We start from the raw sequence: 25,109 nt of genomic DNA on the forward strand, positions 1-25,109 counted from the left end.
TGGTATTAGATTTACTAGCAACAATGAATGCAGAAGGCAGTATCTTTCATATGCATTCCAGTCCAGAAGTTTCCTGGCTAGCCAATCTAGCAACCAAGATTAAAGGCAAACTGAAGACATTATCAGAGTCACAATGAGCAATATCCTAAAAAAAGTTATGTGGGAGTTAAATTAAGAATGCAGTCCAGCATTCTGAGACTAAATGAGACTAAATCAAGAAAAAAGACATAGATCTAAGAAACAGGGGCAGAAGCGTAATGTAAAAGTTCGTGATTGATGGCTATACAAGAGGCCTAGTGGGAAGGGCATCCTGATTAGAAGAACAAAATAGAGGACTCCAGGAGAAGTGCAAATACAATCCAAGCGTAAACTGGACTACTTGGACTGTCACTAAATGATATAACCATAAAAACAAACATTACTCAATGGTGTCACTTTAAAAATCAAGCTATGAGCGAACTAAGACTTGGTTATGATCACAAGACAAAGGAACTTTGATAACATAAAAGTATAGGTAGCATAAACTGCGATCCTCAAAGGTGCGAAAAGGAAGAGGAAAGAGATAATGCCAAAGGGTGATGGAAAGAAAAAGGTGTATTAATTAAAAGTATAAATGTAATCATTTGAAGACATAATAGGTATTTACTTTTTTATTTGTTACCATATGTAAGTATTACTCTTTTTTTAAAATCACAAATTACATATTGGAGAAAAGAGCTACAATAACTATCATATATTAAGAACTAACTAAGTGGCTTCCCAGGTGGCACAGTGCATAAGAATCCGCCTGCCAACGCAGGGGACATGGGTTCGAGCCCTGGTCTGGGAAGATCCCACATGCCGCAGAGAGACTAAGCCCATGCGCCGCAACTACTGAGCCTGTGCTCTAGAGCCCACGAGCCACAACTACTGAGCCCGTGTGCCTAGAGCCCATGGTCCGCAACAAGAGAAGCCACCGCAATGAGAAGCCCGTGCACCACAATGAAGAGTAGCCCCCGCTCGCTACAACTAGAGAAAGCCCGTGTGCAGCAACGAAGACCCAATGCAACCAAAAATTAAAAATAAATAAATAAAATCAAAAAAAAAAAGTTTAAGAACTAAGAATAGGCACAAAGGATATGAAAAGGCAATTCAGAGAAATGTTCAATTAAAACAACCAAGTAATATTTTCTTTATCAGACTAATGAAAATTTTAGGATTCTTAATAGTGTCAGCAAGAGTATAGAGAAAATGATAGTTCACACACTGTTGGTATAAACTCTGTAACCATTTTTGAAAACATTCAGTCGTATTTATAAAAACCGTAAATGTCTATACCCAAAGGCCAGCAAGCTCACATCCAAGGTTAGGTTAGGTCAAGAAAGGAAAAGGAAGGAAAGGAAAGGAAGGAGGCACACAATAGAGAATGAACAAAATGCCCAACAATAAGGTCATATTAGAAAATACTGTACAATCGTTAATTCCATAGTATACCATTAAAGGAAAAAATAGCAACTTGCAGAATAAAGTGAGATTGGAAAAGGAAGTGGGAAAGAGTACAAATACATCTATTTTTCTTCTAAAATAAAACATTTCAATTGTAGATTAAAGTTTATTGACATAAGCATAAGAAGGCACTACTTTAAAAAAAATCAAATCTTAGCATGATTTAGATACAGTTAAAGTTTCCATCTTTACCCACTTACTAAGAATTCCTTTTCATAAAGACATAGATTAACCAGATTTTTTAAAGATATCACCAACATGCATTTTAAGAAGGCGAAAACTAAAAAGCAGAAGTTACTTTTGAAATGTCAATAGTGGCAGTCAGAGGGAGATCAGCTCGTTGCTTTGTGACCACCTAGAGGGTTGGGATGGGGAGGGAGGGAGATGCAAGAGGGAAGAGATATGGGAACATATGTATATGTATAACTGATTCACTTTGTTATAAAGCAGAAACTAACACACCATTGTAAAGCAATTATACTTCAATAAAGATGTTTAAAAAAAAAAAATAGTGGCAGTCAGGATTAGAACATACCTAGGTCTCTAAAATTCAGAACTATTTTGCTTTATACTGAGTTGGACTGCTAGATCTAACCATTTTGAAGAAACTATAGATTCATGACTAATATTCATTTTAATATGCCATGCGATAAGATAAAAAATAATTTGTGATTTATTTAGACCATGAAATACCTAAAATACTTTTGAAAGAAGGTGCTAAATATGAAATATGAAAGTTTAAAAAAGTAACCCAAAAGGTTTCTAAGACCAAAAAAACATGGGGGGCGGGGAGGAGGGCATCTTAAAATACACCAAAACATCTTGTCTTAAACACTATTTATTCAAAATATCTGTACTATGGTTTACCATGGAACTTCACTTCAAAATACATTTCCACAGTCAAGCGACAGTAGACTAGATCTCTTCAATATAGTATATAGTTTATTAAAGTAACTATTATCATCAGCTTTTTGGGGCCAGAATTTAGGCTATAAGTATCTAAGATTTTAGGTTTTACAGTCATTTTGAAAACCCAGCAATCTTCACTGAAAACCAAATACCAACTTTTATCTGCCTTTTCATTTGGGAAGCCTTGAGAAGCACTGTATTACCTATTAGAAAAACAAAACCTCTTTCTTTTAGAAGCACAACAGCAAAGAAAATGATGCAAATATCTGTATCGTTCAGCTACCCCTATAAAATCTCACTTTACAGCCAATACTAGAGTAATAAATAAGCAATCCAACATTTTACCATATTATATATAAAGCTTTCATTTCTTTTTCTTCATATGTTTGCATTGTACTGCCTAAGTTCTTGAAACTTGCCTGTGATTTAGGTCTTAGGATTCAGCTCTCTCATTCTAACCCAGTATTTACAAAAAAAAAAGAAAAAGAAAAATGCCAGGAATTGCTATTACAACTGCTATCATTTAGCAAGTAAATGGATCCAAATATCTAAGTAAATGCTACGAATATTTAAATAAAGATCCTTAAGATTCCTTATATAAGTTAAAGGACAACCTGGAAGATTTAGACTATTTCCATCAAAATAGAATCAGATATATAACATTAATACATAAATATACACAGGGCCAGATCAATCGATCTTTCCTGCTTCTTCTCCCAGTTTTATAAATGTGTTCTTTATGCAGCCAAAAATAAATAAAACAAATAAATAATAAATCTTTTTTAAAAATAATAATAAAATAAATGTGATCCTCTGTCATCATAGTTTCTGAAAATCAACCAGGTCCATGAATCAAGCAAATATCATAAATATCCTCCATTTAATCATTTCTTCTATTATTCAGCATTTTTTTAAAAGATAGTGGCAAATACCAATTTACTTTGTTGCCTGAGTGCCAAGTAAGCTTCTGGTTTAAACAATAAAACTGTGTCCTTTGTAAATAGATATGTCAAATTTGTCATGTCAGAACAGGCTTTCCATAAAGATTCACAGGATAAACAGTATGCCCTTAAATAATTAGGTATTTGCTGCCAATACGTGCTCATACATATGTGTTTAATGATCCTTTAATAACTTGTCTTTGGAATGATTCTGTCCTACCTTTGCTGCTGCAGCCCTCCTGTCCTTTGCATCACTGAATTCATACTTCTGGAAGTACCCAATATGCACTGTAACAGACAGATGGACAGATCAATGGGCCACAGCGACAAAGGCCAGAGAGACAGACTTGACAAAAATTAAAATCAAGGTATATAAAGGGGAGGGAGGAACCAGAAAACATATCTACCTATATTCTATAGTAAAATACCTGAACTTCAGATCTGCAACCCTCTCATCCACATACCAAATAAATTATTCTTGATTTCCATTTTATTCTCTTCTTTCAACTAGAAATAGTACCACTGCCATAGGCAAAATAATCAGTATTTTTAATACCATCAGCAGTTACAGATACAGCAGGCATTTCTGTAACCATGCCACACGATTTCTTCAAATAGAGGTTGCTCTTTAATACACAAGAAACTATCGCATCCAAAGAAGACTTTCAATGACAAAATTAAAATGGCAACTATTACACACAGAAAATTTCTACTGCAGTGCCAAGGCCTATGTGATTATAGTATACTACTGGGAATCACTGAATGAAAGTCACATTTCAGCATTTTATCATTCTGTATTTTCCTGTCTTTCTATGTAAAAATGTTTGCTCACACCACATCCAGATTAATTTGGGGGCTTAAAAGAATGTATTAGTGCCATTTAGGCCAATTTCCAAGACAGAGTAAAACATTTATACACAAAACTACCAACAGTATCTTTAAAAGCTATGTAGAGTCCTCCTGCTAGCTCAAATCCATTCAAATGAGTATTCACACTTCAAGAAGCTTCTAAAAGTTATTTTTTGAAAAGTACCTTTATATCTCAAAATGCTGGCTTGGCTTAAGCTTCATCAAAAACTTACATCTATGTATGTCATTTTAATTTAATCAAATATTTTATTTTGCATGCATCTAAAATAATACAGAGCCAAGCTACATGTTTAAGAAACACTGAGGGGTGGGCTTCCCTGGTGGCGCAGTGGTTGAGAGTCTGCCTGCCAATGCAGGGGACACGGGTTCGAGCCCTGGTCTGGGAAGATCCCACATGCCGCAGAGCGGCTGGGCCCGTGAGCCACAATTGCTGAGCCTGCGCGTCTGGAGCCTGTGCTCCGCAACAGGAGAGACCGCGATAGTGAGAGGCCCGCGCACCGCGATGAAGAGTGGCCCCCGCTTGCTACAACTGGAGAAAGCCCTCGCACAGAAACGAAGACCCAACACAGCCATAAATAAATAAATAAATAAATAAGTAAAATTAAAAAAAAAAAAAAAAAAGAGTTTAAAAAAAAAAAGAAACACTGAGGGAAAATGTTTCCCCTTCTATTTCCAGGGAATCTAACCATTTACACATTTCTTATTGTAACCCCTCAAAAACATGAGCAGGTAATGAGTAATGATAATCAAATGTAATGCATAATCTCTGACTAAATTCTAGACTAGAAGAAGAAAAGCTATGAAAGACAACTGGGAAAATGTGAATGTGATATGTATACTAGATTTTTTTCTCTATGACAACCTTATTCAGATACAATTCATATACCATAAAACTCACTTTCAAAATGTGTGATTCACTGGTTTTGATTATATTCAGAGTTGTGACACATAGTTGTGTAAACCATTAATTTTAGAACATTTCATCACCCCAGAAACCCCATACCCATTTGCAGTCCCTCCCCATTCTCCCCTTTCCCCACCCAGCCTCTATTTTTTTGTCTCTATGGATTTGCCTATTCTGGACATGTCCTATAAATAGCATCATACAGTATGAGGTCTACTGTGACTGGTTAATTCTGTCATTTAGTTTTACTTATCTAGGAAGGCCAACAAGCTGATAGCTTGCCATGGACATCAAATAGGTCTGTTTTACTGGGGGAATGGAGGAACTATTAATTCAGAAGGTTAGTTAAATGAAGGCTGCTTAAAGCTTCAGCTACATTTTAACAGATGAGGAAAGACAATTTATTAAAGTTAAATAACTGATACAAAGTCACAGAGCTGATAAAAGGCAAAGTTGGAACTAAACTTAGTTCTATATGATGCCAAAGACTTCAGCACTATTTTATCTCCTAATAAAATAATCCACCAATTCTCACTGATGCTACCCTCCTAATTCCTTGAATACCTCTCCCACCTCTCCATTCCTGCCTTGCTAACCTCATCATATATTTCTTGCTCAGATTATTGTAATACCTTTCTCACTACTCTCCCTGCTTCCTAATATCATCCTGTTCTCATTTACTCCCTATACTGCCAACAAAGTGGTTCTTCTCAACACTAATCCTATATTAAAAGTTTATAGTTGTTTCAACTGGCCCCATCTCATTTAGCACTATGCTAAAGCCTTTCACAAACTGCCTACCTGTCTAGCCCCAGCTCCTACACCACACTACTTTCCAATAATTTTAGCAATCTTTTCAATTCCTTATTGTTCATTCAACAACCTAGACTATTAATAGCTTCTGGCTTTTGTACATTCCATTAATCTTCCTCCTCTGTCTGGAATGCCATCTCCAATCCCATCTGCCTAGTGAGTTACTATTCATTTTTCAAAACCTAGCTTCAGACCCACTTCCACCAGGATCTGTCAGTCCTTCCCAGAAAACAACACTAAATTCCTTCTCTGACCTTGTAATTTTTACTGTTGTACATTTCACTGTATTATAATTTATTTATACAAGCCTCCTTAAAGAGTTGTCCAGTATCTGTATTCCCCCAGCACGGTGTAGCCACTAAAAAAATACTAGGTAAAAAATCAAATACTCAACTTATATACTGTTCTCTAACTAAACTGAAGCATTATTTTTAGGATCCCATTAACCTCAGAAATTCATAAAATAATCATGATATTTAGGGTCTTAAATGGAGCATAAAAATCAGGGTAGGGGAACTGTGGAGGTTCTACTTTTAAAAGTATTAAGAATAAAGATAGTAATACTAGTGATTACCTCTGAGGGAGGGAATCAGGTAGTTATTAAGGTGGGAGATTTTCTACTTTTTTTATCTTCTGTACTTTTTGAATTTTGAGCCAAGAAAATAGCTGTTTGTCAAAAGTTTTTTAATCCTAAAAAAAAAAAAAGTATCAAGTCTTAGAATACTAAGGCTGTTTCAATTTTTTTTTAATCAGAGCTTATGGAGGAGAGTTCAGTCATATTGGCCCCAGCACGCAACGTATTTCTGTATTTTGTTTTGGTTACACAGAATGAAAACCCTGACTCACAAAGATATGAAATTTGCATTGCCATTTCAGAATATTCTTCACTTAAACTGATCCAGAAGCTTAAAAAAAGGCAGTAGAAAACAGTTTATTCAGAGTTGACTTGTTAACACTGTCTAGCAACTGCCTTTATTTTTATAAATGCAGAGTCAGAGGAAATATGCAGAACTCAAAACCCCAAAACTATTAATAGTAGAGACACATCAAGATGAGTTATCTATCTACTTGTTACTGCAAAACCTGCCAATGTCTGCAATGAGGGTATGAACAAACATCTGCCTCTGCCTTGCCTGGCATTTACTTAACTGAACAGGGCGCGTATGTGCTGCTACAATGTTCTACCTTCTGTAACTCTGAGCAGCCATACACAGGTCTGAATCCAAAATACCAGTTCATAATAATCTTCAATCAACAATCCATAAGAAGTGAAGCAGAAGCTTTATTCTGGATTCTGCACACACAAAAAATGTTAGCCTGGATATAGTTTAACACATTGGTAATCTCCAATATGATAAATAGTTCTTTCAAAATTATAGAAAGGCTATCATGAGGAAGGGTTAGAACCAGGTAGGTTCAAGTAAAAAGCTACAGAGAGACATATATATTAACACCTGGAAAAACTCAAAATCAGAGCTGTTCAAACATGAAATGCGCTCCCTTCTAGAGTGGCTGTGGGGGTTTAAGTCACTGGGGAGGTTCAAGAATAGGCTTAACCTACTCTTAACCCTAAAAGGGATCACTTAACAGGGAGGTGGTATACTTGGTAAGTTGTTGGCCAGCATAACCTTTAAAGATCCTTTTCATCCTTGTTAATCTTACTCTATGTGAATCAAAAATTGTGTTGACTTCGACATGAAACAAATATCAGGCAAGTTTACTGCCATCCTTCATTCTTTAGCTATTGTTTACGTATTATGCTTTCATTCCTAAGGGTGCCTAGAGGATTTTTGTGAATTTTAAAGTCCTATTTTCACCCTTTTGGCTTTACAGTTGCATGGAATGCAACATTATAAATCAAGCTTCAGGTACTCATATATTTCAAGGACCCAGTGTTAACTACATTAATGCAACGTGAGTTGAGATGATTATAGAAAACAGACAAAATGCTTAGGGCCAATGAAACGGAATTATTATATTTAAAAAGTCAGACTGGTAAGTAATATTATATATATACTCTCTTTTCAAAGGAATATTACTTCCATATTAAATAAGATGAGTTTAAATAGTGAGTTATCAGTTAATACACTCCTCTAAGAACATCACAAAAGAAATATTTTCTCATTATTGAACAAAGTAAGTCAAGTCAGCTAATCTCCCTTTAAATATATAAAGCATTTGTTATCCAGCGCATCCATAACAATTTCACAATGCTATTCTCCCAGAACCTCTTGGTGCTTCTGTCAGGAGAATGCTGACTTTGTGGACCACTGGTCTCAGTTTGTAATTTCATACATAAATCACAAATAAATTTTACATTACATATATACATTCTATAACATCCACCAAGTATGTAGAATTATTTAATGTCAAAACTTTGTTTTTAAATGCTTAATTTGGACTAGAAAATAGTAAATGTTATAAATAGCAATTTTGGCTTGAAATTTTCTTGAAGGTGGTATATAGGCAGGCTGGAAAGTTTAAATGCAGCTTGTAAATAGTAGACTTCTGCCTCTATATCACCCTGGTTTATTACTTATTTGGATTCATAAGCAACAGCACTGAAGTCACAAAACAGAGCCCATTGACTCATTCTGTACAAGTCAGTCTCCTGGTGCATACAAAGCTGGAGACAGAAAGGTAGAACAGGTCTGGAGAGACAAACAGGAAATACCCAGCACACAAGACAATAACATTCATATATGTTTTATTTATATTTAATGATATAAAATACTGAGTTCTGAACCTAGCCATGAAAGCCTGGGCAAGTTACTCAATTCCTCTAAATCTCAATTTCCTTATCTATAAAATAGTAAAAATACCATCTACTTCAGAGAAGAGTTGTGATGACTAACATTCCCTTAAATAACTGGTTAAGAACAAAAAATGGAAAATGTATCAGAGAAAGACAGAAGAGTTAATTCAGTGAAGTCAACAGAAGAGGAATGTGAACAATTCACAAATGAAAAACATAGGGATAGTACCAAGACTTATTTTTATCAATAATAAAATCAATAAGAAAACTCATTCATATTCAATTTTGACTCTTCAAATCAATGTTTATCAGCTATGGTCCAGGAACTGTGCTGGTCAATGAGAATACCAAAATTAATACACTGATCCTACCTTCAAGGATTTTCAGAGTCTATTTAGCAAGAGAATAATAGAGATTATTTTTTAAATAGAAGTCTATACAAAATCCTGAGACCCACTCAAAGGGAAAGATTCAAAGAAGAAATGATGTTTAAGGTGAGTCATGAAGTATTAATGAGTTTATCAGGGGAAAAGCATTTGAAACAAAGGAAAAAGCCTTACAAAGGCACAAAGAAAAATTTCACAGGGACTATCATTATTTTGCTATGTCAAGATGAGTGTGAAGAAATGACAGATAAGGTAGATAAAGGTCAAATTATGAAAAGCCTGATCTATCATGCTTAGAATCCTTTCTCCTAATCTGCATCCTCTGGTAACCTAGTTACTGGAATCCCCTAGGCTCAGAACCCCTAGGCTTAGTAGGTTCCTCATAAGCACCATTTCCTGTCCCATTCCTACTGCTTATCATGATTGGTAAAGATTTGGTGTTCTTTCGCAGTCCATAAACTTAGACCAAGTATGAACATTTCTGACACTGTCATAAACTGAACAGGATGACCACTCAGGAAAAAAAAGGAGACATTCAGCATTTCCTGAAAAATCTGTGGCGACCACACTACACTCACAAGGCCCCATTTTCCATCAATATCACCCTTTTCACATTCTTTCAATTTTTCTGATTTTGCTAATGAGACCCTTCTAATAACTTCTAATAGCTTCTAACAAGACTCTACTTATCCACACAAAGGACTACTTTCCTTCTTTCCTTAACACCAACTAGTCTCTTCAGAAGGCAGGGCTTTCCTTAACCAAGCAGCAAACAGGGGTCAAAACACAACAAACGTGAAACACGTCAGGGTTGACCTGATGTAAAAATAACACCTCAAAAGACAAACTGGTAAGTGTGGGATTTCTGGGTAATGGCAGTACACTAAGATACTCAACTATGAAAACCAGGCCAGGGCAAGTCAAGAAACAGGATATAATTGAGATCAGGCTACATGTGGATAAAAGTGGGCATGATAGGTCCTGAGTTATTGACTTTATAATCAAGGATTTATTTACATGTCTGCCCTTCCTAGACTAGGAAGCCTGGACAGGAAGGAATGTTCTCCACTCATCTTTATACATCTTGAAAGCAGTTCTTCAGCAAAAACCAAGCCTTCAGATAAATGCATCCTCTGCTGACAGGATGACTACAACCTCATCAGAGACCCTGACCCAGAATTACCCAGCTAAACCACTCAAAACTATAATACAGTAAATGTTTGCTGTTTTAAACCACTAAGTGTTAGGGTAATTTTTTATGTAGCAATAGATAACTAACACAAGAGACTCATCTAAAATCAGTCAATTAGCTAAAATGAAAGATTCTTTTAGGACTGTAAAGCGTTCAGTATACAAATACAAAGAAAACTTAAGTACAAGAATTTGGCTCAGTCAAAAGGTCCAACTAAAGTCTGAAAAAGTTTGGTACAGCAGAAAGAACTTCTATTTTAAAAGTCAAAAAGCCGGGGCTTCCCTGGTGGCGCAGTGGTTGAGAATCTGCCTGCCAATGCAGGGGACACGGGTTCGAGCCCTGGTCTGGGAAGATCCCACATGCCGCGGAGCAACTAGGCCCGTGAGCCACAATTACTGAGCCTGTGCGTCTGGAGTCTGTGCTCCGCAACAAGAGAGGCCGCAATAATGAAAGGCCCACGCACCGCGATGAAGAGTGGCCCCCACTTGCCGCAACTAGAGAAAGCCCTCGCACAGAAACGAAGACCCAACACAGCCATAAATTAATTAATTAATTAATTAAAATTGTATAACTTAAAAAAAAAAAAAGTCAAAAAGCCCCAGTTTCAGGACTTCCCTAGTGGCACAGTGGTTAAGAATCCGCCTGCCAATGCAGGGGACAAGGGTTTGATCCCTGGTCTGGGAAGATCCCACATGCCGCAGAGCAACTAAGCCCGTGCGCCACAACTACTGAGCCTGCGAGCCACAACTACTGAGCCCGCATGCCTAGAGCCCGTGCTCCGCAACAAGAGAAGCCACTGCAATGAGAAGCCCGCGCACCACAATGAAGAGTAGCCCCCCGCCCACCGCAACGAGAAAGCCCCTGCACAACAACGAAGACCCAGTGCAGCCAAAAATAAATTAATTAATTAAGAAAAAAAAAAGACCCAGTTTCAATGACCTCCACCAGTCTCTAACAGAGAAACTCTTGAGCTTCCCTGAGAAACCCATTTCTCAGCTTCCCTGAGAAACCCATTTCTCAGCTTCCCTAACTTCAATTTACTTATCTATATAATGGAGATAATGCTATTTTCTTGGGATTTTGTAACGAATACACGTGAAAACATCCTAGCATGTTTCATAAATATCAGCTGTTATTACCACATTTGTCTATGTTTGTGAGTCTCCCCTTACATAAAAATGAGTAAATTAGATCTTTTTTTCCTCCATTCTGTTATTTTCCCAAATCTAAGATATTCCTTACTCCAATCTTTAAAATGTCATACCGTCTAGCTGGAATTCTAGTTCAAGGAATACATGCAGCCTCTAGAAGTGAAAAGGGCAAGGGAATAGATTCTCCTCTAGAGCCTCCAGAAGGAACACAGCCTGCCAACTCCTTGATTTTAGCCCAGTGAGACTCACTTTGAACTTGACTTTCTCAACTGTAAAATAATGAATTTCTGTTGTTTTAAGTCACTAACTTTGTGTTAATTTATTACAACAACAAAAGGAAACTAATACTGAGACTTGAAGGGGTGTCTCAATGAATGGAGGAACACTTGGTCTTCCACCCAGGACATTTACTGAATCCTGGGATTGCACAGGGCCGAGACTAAAAATCTAAAACCTGTGAAAGGCAGAGGGGCAATGATTAAAGTTTGGGACCCCCTAGGGAAGGGACTGCTGAGGAAAACACCAGGTTCTTAGTTGAAGACTCTAAAAGGCCAATGGCAGATAAGAGATAAACTGAAACTGAACAGGGCTAGAACTCAACCTTACTGTATTAAGGCAACCATTCATCACTCTCACTGTCAAGCAGAAGGAAAAATAAAAATCCTCTCTGGAGGAATCCATCATCATCCAGAATCTCTAAATATTTTATATACAGTGTTCGGCATGCAATCAAAATATGTCAACTGACAGGAACACCTGACTGAAAACTGGGAGGAAAATAAAGATAATATAAAAAGACACAGATAATTCGGATATTGGAGTTAGCTGACAAAACTTTTAGGAATAAATTCTTAATATGCTAGAGAAAATAGAGCAAAAGATGGAAAACAGATGAAAAAGAAGAAATCACCAGAAAATTAGCATCTATAAAAAAAGAATCAAATGGAAACTCTAGAATATAGTATCTGAAATTAATAATTAATTGAGGGGTGTTTAATAGCAAATCAGACAAAGGAGAAGACAGATTTAGAGACCCAGACGATAAATCAATGGAAATCATCCAAACTGAAGCACAGAGAAAAAAGGATGTAAGATACACAAAAGAGCATTGGACACATGTGGAAAATAACAAAAACCTCTAATGTATGTGTAACTGGACTCTTAGAAGGAAAGGGGATAAAGGCAGAACTGAGAATTTCCAAAACTCGTAAGACATCACAGATTCAAAAGGATCTGAAAACACAAAGCAAGATAAACACAAAGAAAACCACAACTAGACACAAAGTAAAAAATATTACAAACATCCAGATTAAAGGTTCCTTAGCTTCCTCCTACCGCAAACAATGGAAGCCAGAAAACAATGGAATCTTTAAAGTGCTGAAAGAAAACTACTACCAACCTAAAATTACAAACATAGCAAAATATTCTTCAAGGACGGGGATGAAATAAAAATATTTACACAAAAAATGTTTACTAAGTGCCTACTATGTGTTAGGTACTGTTCTGGGCACTGGGACTACAGCAATGAATAAAACAAAGTCACTGCTCTCATAGAGCTTTCACTGAAATATAAGAAGTCAGAATATAAACAGATTAACAAATGGAATATGTCAGGTGGTATCTCTGCTAGCTCTTCCTTGAAATATTAAGCATCCCATTCTATTTCCAAACAAGTAATATTTCATGATTCACATTTCTAATATTTCTGTTAATATCCCCCACAGCATCTAACATAGCTTATACATAAATGTTTCTGATTAATCAGTAATAATTCCTAATCAGCAGTAATTCCTAACTTGTCATATATAACCCATTGCTAATTTATAGTAAACTCATATAATATCTGGCTAACTAGAAAACAGATTCTCATATCTGCTTCTGTATTCAATCCTTAAGTATGTTGTTTTGTTTAAAGAATAAAGAAAATGTAGCCTCTCAAAGATATGTAGTTGGAAAAAGCAGGAGAACTTTTATAGCCTTTTCAGATAAGTACAGATATTCTTTTTGATATTACACCAAAACTCAAAAAGTGGTCGTTTCTAAAAGGCTAGTTGTAAAATAGAATCTGAAACCACATCAAAGAACTTTTCTTATTCTTGCTATATTAAAATCCAATGATCTATCTTGAACTCTGAATGGATCATTTACCAACGCATGATTGTGAAATATCACAATTGGTCACTGGAAAATTGGTCATTTGGAAAATACTTGTTCATTATGTTAAACAGATCTTCTAAATGTTCACATATTATACAGTATTTCATCAGGAGGCTCTCAGCCTCACAATGGCAGATATAAGTTTTCTAAAATTCTAATATTCACTTAAAAACTAAACATTTTATCATTGGCAACAAATACTGTAAGCAGTTTTTCTTAAAATAACAGTTGTATTTCATTCATTTTGAAGAAACATTTACAAACATTTGTCTGAATAACCAGTTTGCCAGTCATTTTTTCAAGTAAAAACGGTGTTCCATCAAACAAGCAGCTTGTTCAGCTCACAAATCAAATGCACGTTTTTCAAGACAACCTCTGTACTTTAGTATGCAGAAGTGCTTTATGCATACCACCAATTTTGCCACATAAGCTAGTAAGAAAATGTGTGTACTTAAGGGATAAGATATAACACTAATAATTTTTACTGCTTCACCCAGGACAATAAGTGAAACCGACAATTTTACTGAGTGTATGGCAGTGAAAAATAAAATGACTACTGGTATAGTTGTTGCCACTGATTTGACCTGTGCTAAGGTTCCCATGGTTTTACCCACCCACTGCTTCTGCACCATCAGTACAAATCCCAGCACATTAAAAAAGGCAAGTAATGTCTTAAAAAGTTTTCCTCTTATAGGCCATACCTTGAGAACTACTGTATTAGAAGAACTCAGGTGTTTTTAACATAACTGTCAGTTCATATAAAGTGCCAGGGAACTACATGCAAATAATAAAGTTTAATCTACAACAGTCGCTATATATTCAGAGGCCTTAAAAAGCTTGCCCTCCTGGAATTTAAACACTTTTTTCTTGCCATCTTCTTACACTATTACTGTGGTGTTATCTAGAAATCATAAAATAATGTATTAGTGCCAGAAGAAAATCGTGTCTGGCTCCCTTTGGTTTACAGATAAGGAAACCAAAGAAGCAAGCATTTGCTAAAAGGACAAACTTCAGTAATGTATTCACTGAGTTTCTACTATGTCAGAGACTGTTAGTGTGACATATGCGATGGATGAAGACTCAGCTCTCACCCTCAAAACCCTCATAGCTGGCTAGTGACTTAGGTATTGGGATGGCTATATTACAGCCTCATGTAGGCCACACCAAACATCCTTACGAAGTGCTATGCAAACACAGGTAAGAAAGCAGCGATGGTAGAGAAGAGGGACCTGGTAAGAGATATGTAATATCTGAACAGGGTATGAGTAGGACTATATCAGGCAGTTAAAAAGAGAAAGAGCATCACAAGAAGAGGGACCAGCATGAGCAAAAACAGGAAAACATAAATGTGTATTACATATTAAGAAATTATAAGTAGTGCAATTGGGGTTGGTGGGAGAATCGGGAACAACAGAAGGTAAGACTGAAAAAATTAGCTGAAATCAAGATGGGGAAGCCATGAACACCGTATTAAAGAATCTAGACCAGAGGTATAATAGGAAATGTGTGTGGCAGCAGGGAGGACAATAAAGTCTCTTTTTTTTTTAAGCAAGAAAATGACTAGTATATTTGTATTTGGTAGTATGATAGACAGACTGGAAGCCCAGAGACAAAAAAGCAAAATAAAAAGAGGCCCTAGGGAGTTTCCTGGTGGTCCAGTAGTTAGGACTCTTCGATTTCAATGCCTTGGCCTGGGGTTCAATCCCTGGTTGGGGAACTAAGATCCCACAAGCCGCATGGGGAGACAAAAAAAAAAAAAAAAGAGGCCTTAGTAAAAAGGAGAGGAATAACATAAATTTCAGAGGTAACTTGATCAGGGCTAATTAGATATGGGAAATGCAGGGCAAAAAAGAATCAGTGATGACTTTCAAATTCCAAGAATGGTTAACTAGTAAGTCAATCAAAGGAAGAACAGCCTTAAGGAGAGAAGGCAGTAAATTTGGGTTTCAAATGGGTTTCAGAGAAATATCTGTCCAAAATGTCACAAGTTTCAATGTGTCCATATTAGAGGTTTTTACTTATAAACACTTGCTAAGAGAATTAGAAAATACTTCTCAGTCTCTAGCTTATACTTAACCCCTAAAAAATGTACAATTGTGATTGAGAAAGGATGTATTACCAAGTAACTGAAATCATTTAATATCTGAATTAGAAGTATGACAGTTTCAAAGGAGACAGCAAAGCAAGCCTGGGGAGAAGTGTCTGAGATTATAGCTATTCTTAGCATTGTCTAAACAAATGTCTTAGTAATAAGGAAATGTTACCTAATACCTCATTATCTGCTGTAGTTTTTGCCAAAATGTATCATGTCAGGTCACTGTGACACTTCTTCTAAACGGAACATAGGAAAAAGGAAAAATGCTATTCAGCAAGTTTACATTACAGGAAAAAAAACTACACGAAAAAACTCCCAATGCAGTATTTGGCCTTAATACTAGCATTCTCATTTTTAAAACTGAAAAAAAGTAGGGCTCTGAAAGTTAATCTGCCAGAGCAGCTGCTAGCTCAATAAGACCTTTTAAAACTGCCTTCTAAGATACCACACTACCCATTAATTTAATTCAAATACCAAGTGGGCATCTACTATGCACCAAGATACATAAAGAAATGTTATTCAAGATCAAGCCAGATGACTACCTATCACTGGGTGAATAAAAATTTAGGAAGAAAGCTAAAATTTAGGAAGAAACTTAAATTACACGATTGTAGAAATCTACTGATTCTATAAAATGTGCCATTCTTTTGGAATTGAAGATCTAACACTGGCCCGCATTTTAATTAGCTTGGGCAGTTTTGATTTGCTTTGTTTTAAATACAGTAGGCTTTTTTAAACACTGAAAATAAAATAAGGCAAGGACTGCCACTACTATCTCCAGGGGTTCCAAAGGATCCAGTCATCCCAGGTTAGAAGCAGCCTCAGATTACAGATTATTCTCTCACCTAGTAAGTGATCATCAAATGTCAGCCTAACTACTCATTCTTCCATTTATCCCATCATTTAATGGGAATAATTAAGCTATTTGTAAAGGTACATAGTAACACAGTGTGTCAAGATAGTCAAGATTTTAGCAAAGGGGACTTCCTGGGTGGTGCAGTGGTTAAGAATCCACCTACCAATGCCGGGGACACGGGTTCAAGCCTTAGTCCGGGAAGATCCCACATGTCGCGGAGCAACTAAGCCCATGCGCCACAATTACTGAGCCGGCACTCCAGAGCCTGCAAGCCACAACTGAGTCTGCGTGCCACAACTACTGAAGACCTCGCACCTAGAGCCCATGCTCCTCAACAAGAGAAGCCACCACAATGAGAAGCCCGCACACTGCAACGAAGAGTAACCCCTGCTCGCTGCCAACTAGAGAAAGCCCAAGCGCAGCAACAAAAACCCAACGCAGCCTAAAAAAATAAATAAATATATTTATTTATTTAAAAAAAAAAGATCTTAGCAAAGTTATGGGCCTGTGATTCTATACCTATGGAAAGTGTCCAATGGAAAAACAGAGAGGTAGGCAACATACATATTCAAAGATATAGGTTCACTGTCATAAAAGGAACAAAGAAAAGGGGATTGATTAACTTCAAGAAGTTTTTCCTTCATGCTTCCAAACAATAATTGTTAAGAAAACAACAATAAAAACCTTCATCCAAAGGGCCACCCTAGGAACAACAGGTTAAAGTTAAAATGGAAACAGATTTTAATTCCATTTTTTTTTCCTAAATCAAGAGTTAAACTTAGAATGAGCTACATCACAAAATATCTGTCATTTACTCATTGTTAAGCAGACCGGAATGTTAAAGAGAGAGGATTCTTAGAGACACTGGACAACAACAGGGGCTTTCAACCCTAGTTGTACATTAAAATAAACCAGGGAAAACTTCTGTTTAATGACAATGCCTGGTCCAAACTCCCAGAGACCCATTTGCTTAGTCTTGGGTTATGAGTGCCAGCATTTTTTTAAATCCTCAAGTAAAGAAATCTGAATAAAATGAGTAGACTGCATCGATGTCAATATACTGATTATATTATACTACAGTTCTGCAAGATGTTACCACTGCAGAAAAATCAGTAAAAAGGGTATACGGGATCTCTCTGCATTATTTCTTGCACCTGCATGTGACTCTACAATTATCTCAAAATTAAAAAATTCCCAGGTGATTCCACTATGTAGCTAAAGTTAAAAACAAACAAACAAACGACTGGAGGATCTCAGATTCCTGCCAAGTCTAAGAGGCTGCAAATTATTCTTTCAGTCTCAGCCATTGAAAGGTAATTAGGAATGTTTATCATTTAAAGATATAATACTTTGCAAAGCCAAACACAAATAATTTATGGTTATTCAAAACTAAAAAATCCAAACTACTGTAATACTCTCCCATTTGTATATAAATTGATTGGATAAACATTTTACAGTAGTTCTCATTCACCTCTTGACTGAACCAGATTATATATATCATGGTAGGTAGCCTGTAAAATGGCCCCCAGGATCCACCTCCTCGTCTTCCTACTTCTGTGTAATCCCTTCCTCTTGAGTGTGAGCTGGACTTACTCACTTAAAACAAGTAGAATATGGCGAAGGGATGGAATGTCACTTCTGAGATGAAGTTATAAAAGACTGTGTCTTCCATCTTGGGGGCTCTCTATCACACACCCCCCTCCCGGCCCCCACCCCACAGGAAAGAAGCTACTGTGTTGTAAGCCACTTTCTGGAGAAGCCCACACGTCAGGAACTGGCCAAAAACCAGCCAGTGAAAAATCTGAGGCCTGCCCAACAGCCACACAAGTGAACCTGGAATGGGATCTTCCCATAGTCAAATCTTGATAACTGCAATCTAGCTGATATGTTGGTTGCAGCCTTATAAGGGACCCTGAGACGAGGCACCCAACTAAGCTGAAGCCAGAATCGTGGCGCGTAGAAAATGTGAGATAATAAATGTTTGTTGTTTTTAAGCCACTAAGTTTTGGTAGAAATATAGGGCTAAAGATAACTAATACATACAGCTGCCACAGGTCAAATCCAGAAGAAAGTAATCTAATCTGATGACTTCTGCCTACCTTTGTTCATAGTATCAAACCTCCCAGGTTCTACAACAGTATCACCCATAATTAACAAACTCTGTTTTACCTGAGCTGACTTCACCATCACCGGGACACACTTTCCTCATTCTTACTTCAATTTCTTAGAAGGGCTCCTATCCATTTGTTCTATCCATCTAAATCCTAGGCATCTTCCAGATAACATCCACAGATCTCTCTTCCATGAACACCTACTACTATCCGTTTAGCACTGACCTAATAGCTTTGAGTGTCTAAATTCAGAGACCGTGAACTCCTTGAGAATAAGTCTCATATTTTCAACATGTTGTACAGTATTGAGCAGTTGCATTTACAGTATCCAAGACCTTACATCCCTTCCAGTGTATCAACTAAAGAAACTCTCTCAACTATTTTTGTTTTAAAAAAAAAAAAAAAAAAAAAAAAAAAAACCCAGGGGGTGAAGAAGGGTGGAAGAAAAACCAAGTGTTCCAACCTAGAATGTGAGATGTCACTAGTTTGGCTTGCATGTTTGCAATAACTGAGTAAAAACCACCCTAATCTGAAGGATAACAGTAATGATAACAAATCCCCTCTATGATTAGCCCAGTAAGTGTTGTGCAGGCTCTTGAAATTTTCCTTTTATTAGTTTCTTAAACAATCTGCCTTCCATCATTAACCCACTCTCTAGTAATTTATCACTAGTCATTACACATGGAGAAATACTGCTGTTAAATTTCAACTAGACCAGTGGTTCTCAAACTTTAGCTTGCATCAGCATCACCTGGAATGCTTGTTAAAAGAGACTGCTGGAGCCCACTCCCCTAGTTTCTGATTCACAGGTCTAATGCCATAAGTGATTCAAAAAGAATTAATGTAATTTAAAGCCTATAGCTCAAGGAGATCAGCTGGGAAAAGATAAAAGTTCAAGAGGAATAAACCACACCAAACACCTTAATAGCTTCAAAATACATACAAACACACTACTTCCCCTCTCCCCCACCCCAAAAGTTAACAAATTTAAATTCATCTTGATACAACCACTTGAATTCAATTTCTTGGAAACAATGAGCACCTCCAACTCACTGAGGTTTTAAAAGAATGTTAGAAAAACAAAGCATTAATGTAAAAAAGACCAATCCATTATTAGTTCATCACTCCTGTTTTAACTTTCCAGATCCAAAAAACAGGCAAAGGAAAACAAAACCTGAAGGTTCTGAGATGTAAATTAACTTGCCAGTTAGGAAAAGCAGTGGCTAGAACTGACTCCTGTACCAATACACAATACACTGGACTATACTGTCTCTAATTTATGCATGAAACCTCACCTTAGAAGCTCTTTAATTAAATATTTTAATTAAATAAATAAATGGGTGAAATAATATTAAAGATTTCAAATCAACAGCCAACAGAAAATTTCCCTCATAAAGGTTACATATTTCTGTTGTCTTTAAAACAGGTTATTTAGAATAATAAATAATAGGAAGACGCCCACCCACTTCTCTTTATGCCTCCTGTCTGACCACTCACATCCAACAGCCCCATGCGCCTCTTCCTCAGCACAGCCTTTAAACGTAGTATTCTTAAGGGTTACTTGACCTTCTCACTCTACTCATTCTCCCTGAGTGAGTCAAAATCATGACACTGGATGAACTATGACTATTCCAGTGGTTCGGAACTATCACTAGAGTGGCTAAAAATATAGAGATGCTTAGGCTCCAATTCAGACCTGACTAATGGATAACAATCTCTGGATATGGAGCCCAAGGACCTCTATGTTCCCCACCTCCATATGCTTCTTAGGCAAGAACCACGTCCTCTAGAGTGACCAGCACAGACACAAGGCACAACCAACATCTGCTAAAGATTGCTGTGGAAACACAAAACAGCAAATTTAAACATCCCTCAACTGCAGAGTTGCGTAGTGTTAGTTTAATAAATTACTTAGCTATTTAGGCAATTACGTTAGATAACCACTGTATTATTATTAACCACTTTAATGTGAACAATACTAGTTAAGTAAATGTAGCTAGGTAAATTAGGGGCTTTAAGCACTTCTTTATCATTACTATATGTTAAAGAACATCTCTGATCTTTTCTTAAAAGTTCAAAAGGTAAGCTAAGTAGCCACAAAGAGTTTTAATAAAACAAGACCAAATTAGACAGACTATAACAAGAGTTACAGAAAGCCAGAAAACGAAGAGCTTTCTAAAAGAAAAAGTGTTAACTTACTTGATTGAAGACTAGAACTAACCCACAGATATCTACAAATAACAGTATTAATCTGTTGTTGCCCAGAAAAAGTAATCAAATTCCCCCAGGAAAGATTAAATTAACTTGGCATCCTTTTGACATTCAATCTTTTTCTCCTGCACATTTATTTTCAAATCCACTAACATAACTGATTCAAAAGTAGCACTGGAAAAAAAAAAAAAAGTAGCACTTGGGAAGAAGGGGATTTAAATTTTCTAGAATTAACAGTAAGCTCCCTGATGTGAACTAAGTAAAACAATGGTTTTTAAACTTACTTAAAACTTACTGTCATATTAAACCAACATTAGTTTTAATTGAAAAACTTAAAGGCTCTATGAATATAAACAGGACTTACAAATCAATAAAAGATAAACATCCCAAAAGGGGGTAAAGTGAGCAAAAGCAAAGGGCAATTTATGAAAGAAATACCAATGCCCAATAAACACATTAAAAGTTCAACCTCATCAGTTTAAAAAAAGCAAATTTAAAAAATGATAATCTTTCTGAAAGCAATGTGGTAATATGTATCAAATGGTTGAAAATAAGCAAATTCTTTGACTCAGCAATTCAATTTATCCTAAGAAAATAAAACATTCAAAGATATATCTATAAGCATATTCCCAATGAGGTTTACAAAAAATGGAAACTGGACAATAAAAAGGAAGACCAATAAAAACAGACTGATTAAATAAATTAGTTTAGATATGTAATTGTGTAAGCACTTGAAAAATAATTACTCATTGGCAGGAGAAAACTGACACTCCTGTTTTTGTAACCTGCTTTTTTCTACTGAAAACATAAAGAGAACACAAAGTTTGACTGTGTTATTATTAAAAAAAGAATATGTACAGTGTATCCACAGGTCTGGAACAATTACTACAGTTCAAATTCTGGTGTATCTCTCCCAGTGTCAGGCAAAATAATTCTTTTGTCTTTTTTTTTCTCCTTACCGCCATCAGTTTTTTCTTACAATGTAATGTGTTACCTGTGTAACTTTTTAAGTTACAATCTATTAACATAAATAACCTGTAACATAACCAAAGCCTAGTTTAGTGTACCATTTGCCTAGTGTATACCATTTGGAGAAAAAACGGTCTGGGATAAATCCTATCCTTTGATTTACTGATATTTCTAAATATGAACTTTTAACAAAGGAAAGATACTTATTTCAGCAATCCTACTTAAGAGCATGCTTAACATGAAGCAAACGAGGAAAAAAAGAGTTGTATCAAAAATCCAGCATGAAAACATGATTAAAGTAGGACACGTAAAAAAATCCCTAGTATTTTGTAGGTCTCCTTAGTTCAGTTCATCCGCTTTTATTCCTTTTCCCCTAAACTAACAAAGAAAAAATGATGTCACATGCATTAGCTACATCTCTGTTCCAGAAGTGACATAAAGAACTTGTAAGGTTTGGCCTCAGTGATTAAGGACACACCTAAGAGCTGAAAAAGCTGGATGAGATTTACCTACATGAAAACAGACTATAAGTTAAAAAGTTAAATAATATCTATGAATTTTTAAAGTTAATTAAAATGCCAATAAGCTAGGTACAAAGTTTGAAAACATCAGATTTTATATAGATTTACTATATACTTTATATCGTAAATAAATGAAAAGAGAATTCAGGGTTTCACTGTAAATTCAGTTTCCTCAAAAAAAGAAAATGTCTCAATTTAGCGACCTAAGAACTCAACTGTCATATTTTTAGGATCAGAAAGAGCAGTAAAACTTATCTTTCTTCTACAACCCTTCAATTTCCTCCTCAAACTACATCATCTATAGAAAATTTGAGATTTCCACTCTTTAGTAACAGTACTAGATTTTCAGATTTTTTTTTTTACTATTATTTCAAAACACTCTCTTCAAATAGGCCTAAATAGATGGTTCCACTTTCAAAAGAAAGTGTCGCTTACTAAACAGTACTGTAAAAATCTATTAATCATGCAAACTCAACAAGTAGGCAGTGACATACTGCTAATTTGCCAGTGAATATTGGCCAACCAATTTTAAGGGAGAAAAAAAATGACATACCAGAAGGCAACAGTAACCTGCTGCTCACGTACACAGTTTCATTTCATGTAACTAGTGTTTTCTAAGAGTTGCACTGAATCAAGACTCCATTTTTATTCTTCAGTCATACCCCTGACCCCTCATCATAATTGTTTTCTCCAAATAAATGTAAACTTTTGGTTTCCTAAAGTTCAAAAACGCAAAATCTAACCCACGAGAAGGTTAAATGAGATATGGTTATCAACTTAAACCGAGCCCAACTTACTGACCACGAAATACAAATTATCAGAGAAAAGGAGTCCAGAAGCATAAAGTCTCCACTTACTAACTCACAGCAGAGTCCTGTCCAATATTACACAATAACACTGCGTTTTGCTGTGGTTTTAGCTGCAAGGCTGGGTGTGCAAGCTGCAGCAACTATTCCAACAGCTTCAAGTATGCTACAACTGAAAAAAGTAGTAGTCAGGACCCAAAAGAATAGCAAAGACTTAAAAAGAGGCAAGCAAAAGCCTCACCATCAGAAAAGAAGACCCATCAGCACCTCTTCCGAGAAATAGTTCCCTTCCCCCATCTTTAAGTAGGCACTTAAGACTGCCAAGCAGATCCATTTCTTTATTAACTGGTGCCCACTTGGGGCAACCGTACACCAAGCAGCTCTTAGGCCTACTCTAACCCCTTCCAAAAGTTCTCAAGTGAGACTGAAGGCCGGGGAAACCGTCTTAAGGGCCCAGTTCTTCAGCTCTCCTCCACCCCACCTACGCCCCGCCCCTATAGGCGCTCCTAGGGCCAGAGGAAGGACACCCGGCCCAGGGACAGGCAGGAATTGCCCGTAAGAGAAGTCTTAGGCAGCCGGAGGCCTCCGCCATAGCAGGACCTGGAAAGCACCGCCCCCAGCGCACCTCCCCACACCCGGCGAATGTCTGCTCTATCCCCAGCAGAGACAGCGGAGGAGACTGGGCCGGGAGGCACCGGGCTGGGCTGCGCACCAGGCCCAGGCCTGCCCCTTGGGGCCGCGCGGACCACCCGAATCTGCTCCCGGGTCCGTCCCGGTCCAGCCCACGCCGGGGCCACCCTCACCTGGATGACCTCGTTGACCTCCCGGATACATTCCACCATGTGTTGCAGAATCTGCTCGGCCGTGAGCACCTCGTAGCGGTAATCCTCCTCCTGCTCGTGCCCCGGCCCGCCGCCGCCGCCGCCACCACCGCCACCACCGCCGGGCCCCAGAGCGCTGCCGCCGCCGCCGCCCGTCTCTCCGCACAGCAGTCCGTCCCGCTCCCCGCCGACGCCCAGCCCGGGCTCCACCAGCTCCACCTCGCCCAGATCCAGGTTATCATCGTCCGGCTCGTCGTCGTCCTCGTCCTCCTCCTCTTCGGCGCCGCTGTCCTCCTCACTGCACTCTTCGTCCTCGTCGAACTCGTAGTTGTAGCCCTCGTCCGAGTCCATGGCGCGACGCGCGGGGGCCCGGCGGACGCTGGCCCCTGAGGCGGGGAGAGGGCGGGGACGCCGAGGCCCCGGCTCTCGCTCCGGCTCCGGCTGATGTCCGGACGCAGGCCTGGCTCCGGCCCCGCGGGCCGCGGCTCCTCCCCGGGCGCGGCGGTTGGCGGTTGGCGGCTGGCGGCGGCGGGGAGGGCGCGGAGGAGGGAGGGAGGGAGCGAGGGGGCCGCTTGCCGCCCGCCTCAGTCAGACGCGGCTCCGCTCTGGCCCCCGAAGGAAAACAGTCCCCAGCGCTACCTCCACGGCCGCTGCTACTGCTACTGAGCCAACAAAGGGGCGTGCGTCACCGCGTCGCGCTGCGTCGTCGCGTCACTGCTCTTGACGTAGTCGCTCCCCGCCCCGCCGCCCCTGCGTGGAGTGCGGGGAGACCCCACGGCCCGAGCTGGCCCAGGGAGCGCGGCGCGCTCCGGCGAGGCGGGAATCGCCGGCTGGGTTCCGGCTGCGGACGCTGTTTGGGCCCACACCAGCGGACGGTGTACTGGAGGAGGCTGTGGCCTCCTGGTCACCGAGGGGGACGGTGGGTGGCGGGGGGGAGGGGGGGCACCTGGGCCACCCAGGTGGTGGTTTTTGCCGCAGGCCATGGGGATCCAGCCCCTCGCGCAGTCCGTGGGGGAAGGTTGCCTTCCCACCGGGCCGGGGAGACCCTTTCCGCCCGTCCTGGAGTAATTTCAGGAAGACCTCGGCTGTTCAGCTAATATTCCTGTTGCCTGGGCTGCTCAGTGAATTCTGTTTTATGCAAATAGTCTAAACTGTG

The 25,109-nt window shown here is 38.4% G+C and overlaps 1 protein-coding gene across 2 annotated transcripts in view; it reads right to left on the minus strand.

Moving 5' to 3' along the window:
- Positions 1–24,626, minus strand: part of ARIH1 (ariadne RBR E3 ubiquitin protein ligase 1) — a 114,441-nt gene extending 89,815 nt beyond the window's left edge. The window contains exon 1 of one of the 2 annotated variants that reach the window (XM_036844425.1): positions 23,936–24,601. In XM_036844425.1, coding sequence (XP_036700320.1) covers positions 23,936–24,304 — 369 coding nt within the window. In that variant the 5' untranslated portion in view covers positions 24,305–24,601. Of the gene's footprint in view, positions 1–23,935 lie in introns of both variants that reach the window. The other variant, XM_036844424.1, reaches the window with a different exon arrangement.
- Between the last annotated feature and the right edge of the window lie 483 nt (positions 24,627–25,109).

This window comes from Balaenoptera musculus, chromosome 2, assembly GCF_009873245.2.
Source record: "Balaenoptera musculus isolate JJ_BM4_2016_0621 chromosome 2, mBalMus1.pri.v3, whole genome shotgun sequence".
NCBI classification, from domain to species: domain Eukaryota; kingdom Metazoa; phylum Chordata; class Mammalia; order Artiodactyla; family Balaenopteridae; genus Balaenoptera; species Balaenoptera musculus.